General features: G+C 36.6%; 1 protein-coding gene and 2 non-coding genes across 3 annotated transcripts; 2 read left to right on the plus strand and 1 right to left on the minus strand.

Annotated features, from left to right (window-relative positions):
* Positions 1–1,044: 1,044 nt before the first annotated feature.
* On the plus strand, positions 1,045–1,655 carry LOC120637188. The gene has a single exon (XM_039908874.1). It carries the CDS (start codon positions 1,102–1,104, stop codon positions 1,471–1,473), a length of 372 nt encoding a protein of 123 aa, XP_039764808.1. The 5' UTR covers positions 1,045–1,101; the 3' UTR covers positions 1,474–1,655.
* A 2,880-nt stretch (positions 1,656–4,535) lies between these two features.
* Positions 4,536–4,607, minus strand: Trnaq-uug. Its single transcript has one exon. It is a non-coding gene; the product is annotated as a tRNA-Gln (tRNA).
* Positions 4,608–4,718: 111 nt separating this feature from the next.
* Positions 4,719–4,837, plus strand: LOC120637490. The gene has a single exon (XR_005659432.1). It is a non-coding gene; the product is annotated as a 5S ribosomal RNA (ribosomal RNA).
* The last annotated feature ends 370 nt before the right edge of the window (positions 4,838–5,207 follow it).

The raw sequence follows: 5,207 nt of genomic DNA on the forward strand, positions 1-5,207 counted from the left end.
TTCTGTAGAGAACATTTTCTATGTTTGTTTTAATTTTAAATAGATAGCTATTGATAATTTACTGGTATACCCAAATCACTAAGTTTTATATAATAGTTACACAATAGGTTTTACTCATTATTAATCACCTAGCTATTTAACGTCTGGTACGATGCCACTTAAAAACTTATGTGTTATGTGTTCGCACACAATATAACATGCTGGTCAAAGTTCCTCTCCCAGGAGAGTTTGCATTGATCGCAGTAGATGGTACTAGGAGCACAGAGGAGAGAGGCGTTCTCTGTTATTTCCATCATCCGCGGAAAGAGTAGGATTGGTTATAACTAAGTTCATCAAAGCGGCCGTCTGGGGGTTCAGCAGTACGATGCTCAACTGCTGCACAGAGACATGGACAAGGCGGGCTGGTACAAGGTCATCACCGCCTTCAAGCGGCAGGAGACCAACATACTGGTGGCACGGATGTCGCGGGTAAAACACCATAGACTCCATTATTCTTTCTAACAGATAATGCACTTTTTCACTAACGGCGAAGAAGAAAATGCCTAAGTAAGTAGCACCTAATCAAAGAAGATTTAGTATTAGGCATTCATTTATTTACCTTTTTTTTAAAAAATCAGGAATAGGAAAATGTAGTACGAATAGAGCGAAACACAAAGACTGAAGTAGAATGAAAAAGGCGGCCTTATCGCTTACTATTTACTATCTACTCCAGTAACCAGTTTGTTAATGCTCCATTCCAACCAACTAAAACATTTAGGTTCTGGTAATTAACCAGTGTTATTTACCTAATTCTTCATAATGCATATCTAATAGTTCAATAACACGGGGAATAACAAAAATATTAATAATTATTATAACCATAACGCTTAAAAATGAATTATCCTCAGAAATCACTGACCGGCCATTTTATAATACGTAGTAAGTATTTCATCAATGGATGATACATGCAAGGGGACTCCCTATCGTCACCGGTGCGAGCGCGTGCTCATGACCTTATAAACCACGCGCATTCTAAATTTAAATCATTCTCGCGCTTAGAACCGCAAGAGCAAGACGTGCCTTATAATTTTTAATTCTAATTAATTTATTTAACTTTCTAAAATGAAGAAGTACTCGATCGTCGGCAACAAGAAGAAAGTGACGATGGAGAACAATCCGACAAGTCTGAAAGTGATCGGAAACAATTGTATAGTTAGAGTGACTGGCAATCAAGGTGAAATCGAAGTGATTGGCAATGATTGTAAAATAGATGTGACAGATAACTTCGGAACTATCAACTTGGTTGGAAGTGGTGGTATTGTGACCGTACACAGAAGATGGACAGGCGATAACGTGTCCATGGTTGGACCGAATTGCCACTTAATGGTTGATGGGAAAGACAAATCATCTGCGCCGCACGAAGCTCAATTATCGCCGTTCAGCAAGGATCTGGATGACGTCATCGAGTCCATATTCTCCTTCGTGATGCGCTGAACTACAGAAGGGATAGCTTAAGGTTTTTCAAGAGTTTAAAAGAAGGAAATATCAGTTTTTCCGTGTTTCCGTGGCGTCGAGTAAGGATATTGTGGGTTTTCTGTGCTTCGTTAGAGTGTCGGAAGGATATTCTAGTGAAGAGGTTTTTCTGTGATTACTTAATAAAATATTTTTCTGTTAAATGTTTGCTTCTTTCATTTCCAAATTTTTGTGGACTGGGGCGTTCTTATTTTGCATCTTCCGTATCTATTATCTGTGCGATTGAATTTGAATTTGAATAAGAACGTACTAAGATCTGTTTTTGGTTAAACATTATATTGTACGAAGATGTTATTCCCCTCATAACGGACTTGTTCTTTTTGTTACGTGCTATGTTTTTGTCTAGAATAGCAAAGATTTGGTTATACAATCAATTTTGCTGTAAATCAAGTAGTTTAAGCTGATTAATGACTTAATTAGGTACCTGCAATCAGCAAATTTCATAGTAAGATATAAAATGTTACACACCTATTTTTATTAGAAATATGTTGATAATTTGTGAAAAATATTTAAAAAATTCTTTCTATAACTTCTGAAACAACAGAGTTTACACACTTATTTAGTTTAACTTAAAAACAAATATGTATGTCTAAAATTAAATTTATTTATTTTTCCCTCTCTGAATTGCTATCACCATCATATCAACCCACTGCATGTCGCGGGACAACTCTCAGGGTCTCAGGCATGGCAGGTTTCCTCACGATGTTTTCTTCTACCATTGAAGCAATTCATATTTTAATGGCATAAAACCTATGTTAGCAAATCTGCCTTTGCATACAACATTTGGTTAAAGATAAAAAGGTATCTTCGTTCAGACTGGTATAAGTTGGAGTAGAAATTCAAAATGACAGGAACCTAGATCAAAAAGGAAGGTCATATAAAATGGCGGGAAAAATAGAGATACGAGCTTATCTCTTGGTAGTTAATTAACAGTGGGATTTACGATCAGATAGATTGATGTTTGAGGTTATAATGTGCTATGTTAGATACTTAAACGATTAAACGTTGTGAGATATAAATATCCCTAACCCTAACCCTAACCTATAACTTAGAAAAGTTAGAGGTGCGTGCTGGTATTCGAACTCGGCCATCCGAAAGTGAAGCCGAAGTCCTAACCACTAGGCTATAACCACACTTTGACTATTTAACCAAAAAGTTAGCCAGTTCTGGGGGTGACCAACAGTCCATAAAAAGTTAGTAACAGAATATACTTTGTTAGTAAAATGAAATATTTTTGGAGAACAGGAATGCTGTTTCTGGCCATCTTGAAAAATGGGCTTGCGTACCTCCTGACGCGGTATGGGACTATCAACGGTGTATTTTTATTTATAGCTACAGGTGGTACGCTGTTTGATCAAACTGGTTTTGAGGCGACCCAAATGCAGGTACCTAAGAAAAAAACCACAGAATTAAGAACCTACAGGAGCCGTGAACACGACTAATATTGAAGCATCAAAAACCACCCGACTTTAGAATGGTTCTAAACGTTCACCATAAAACGGGAAAATGGGAGAATGGTTGTTAACTAGCACAATTCCGAGGGTGTAAAGTGACACGTGCGCGGGACGGACGGGAATTTGGGTTGGGGGCTCTAGCGACTAATTGCTCTTCTAGAAACTGGATTTGACTGCGAAAATTTCCTAATTCCGATACTGAGAAGAATAACAAAATATAATAATATAATAATAAATATATAGATGATATAATAAATATATAGAGATGCCTTACTGCGACCCGGCGTCAGTTCTTGAAAATAGCAGTGCATTGCTCTACTGGGATCGAACGATTATCACTGACAGGTATATTACAGCTAATAGACCTGATATAGTGCTAGTCGATCGATCAGTGCGCCGTGCAATAATTGTTGACATAACTATTCCACATGACGATAATCTGGTGAAAGCTGAAAAGGAAAAAGTATCTAAATACTTGGACCTTGCTCACGAGATTACCGCCATGTGGAATGTTGAGTCGACCGTCGTTGTTCCGATAGTCGTTTCAGTCAATGGTCTTCTCGCGAAAAGCTTCGACCAACATTTCAAGAAGCTTTCGCTTGGTTGTTGGATCAAGGGTCGGAAACAGAAGGCAGTAGTCCTTGAAACGGCGCGTATTGTGAGGAAGTTTCTCACTCTGGAGCCCTGACCACCGGTTGCTTGGGCATTCAAAAGCCCCGCAAGCGGAGGGTGGAAGTTTTTTTTTTATAAATTTTTAATAATGTTTTTTAATTTATTCTTAAGCATTGTTAATAATTTAAAAAAAAAAAAAGAAAAATAATAAATGATAGATAGCTAAAAATATACTTAATAATAACTTTTGGCCCGACCCGAGCATTCGAACTCAGGTCAACGAAAACCGTAGTTAAACATGCTAAACACTAAACCAACGAGGTAGTTTTCGAGTATATTATTCACTCATCTTATAAATAATTGGACAAACTTTTTGTGAGAATTTACCACAAAAACTGTGCCCAAAATAATTTGCTTTGGAATGCAGATCGTAACACTTAAAATGTTAATGAACTCTGCAAGCCTCTAATTTAAATAACAAAATAGGTAGATAGGTTCCTGACCATAGACTCATGATGAGTCTACTTTGTTGACGACCTCCCCTGTGCAGTAGCGAGCGCAGTTGTCACATCATTCGGAGGTCCCGGGTACAATCCCTAGCAACGAAAGTTATTATTGGAAAGTGTTTGGAAATTTATTATTATCTGAATTCTCTGTTTTGATCTAGTGGGAGGCTTCGGTCGTAGTTAGATGCAAGGCTAAAAACAAAGACTTTTTTTTATTTTTATATAAGCGTATCGGTACGATTTGATATAATTACTGCCATACTCCTACAGTTTTTACACAATATTAGATTTCCTTAATCGTAAAGGATGAGATCCAAGCCTAGAACTTCGTTTCGTGGGATCGGTTGTGAAGAAATTGAAAATAAAGAATTTTCGTCTAATTCACAATAATACTACATATCTATTTTTATAAATTTTTAATTTTTGTGCGTGGTGGCCTAAAAAAGAGGCCAGGTTCCACCGAGATTTGAACTCGGATCGCTGGATTCAAAGTCCAGAGTGCTAACCGTTACACCATGGAACCACATAAGGCGTGGCGTTTATAGCGAAAATAATATGCGTTACTGTTTTATTATCAAGCCTGTTAATATGTATCACTACATGTAAGCTGATTTTAAATTTCAGCGTTACATTCGCCAACGTCCATACCATGTTGAATACACCGGTTCTCGTCCGATCACCGAAGTTAAGCAACATCGGGCGCGGTCAGTACTTGGATGGGTGACCGCCTGGGAACACCGCGTGATGTTGGCCTTTTTTTATTTTAGTTCTATTTTTTATTTTCGCACATAAATTATATAGATTTTTTCTTATAAATGCAATTAACAGCAAAAATGTACTTAAATATTATATCATAGAATGCGCATAACATCTCTGGAGTGGCTTAAATTGTCTTAATTTTTTTTTCTGATTTTTAATTGCTCTAAAAATATCGTAACATTAAAAATTAAATGATGAAAATTATCTTAACATAAAAATAAATGAAAAATATCTTAAAATAATAATATATGGATTATTATTTTACGTACGTACAAACCTATTAAATAAACAAGAGTGTTTTATCGATTTTATCTCCACAGTTACGAGTATATTAATACTTGACATAGTACGGAGAAACTACGTC

This window comes from Pararge aegeria, chromosome 3 (assembly GCF_905163445.1).
Source record: "Pararge aegeria chromosome 3, ilParAegt1.1, whole genome shotgun sequence".
NCBI lineage: Eukaryota > Metazoa > Arthropoda > Insecta > Lepidoptera > Nymphalidae > Pararge > Pararge aegeria.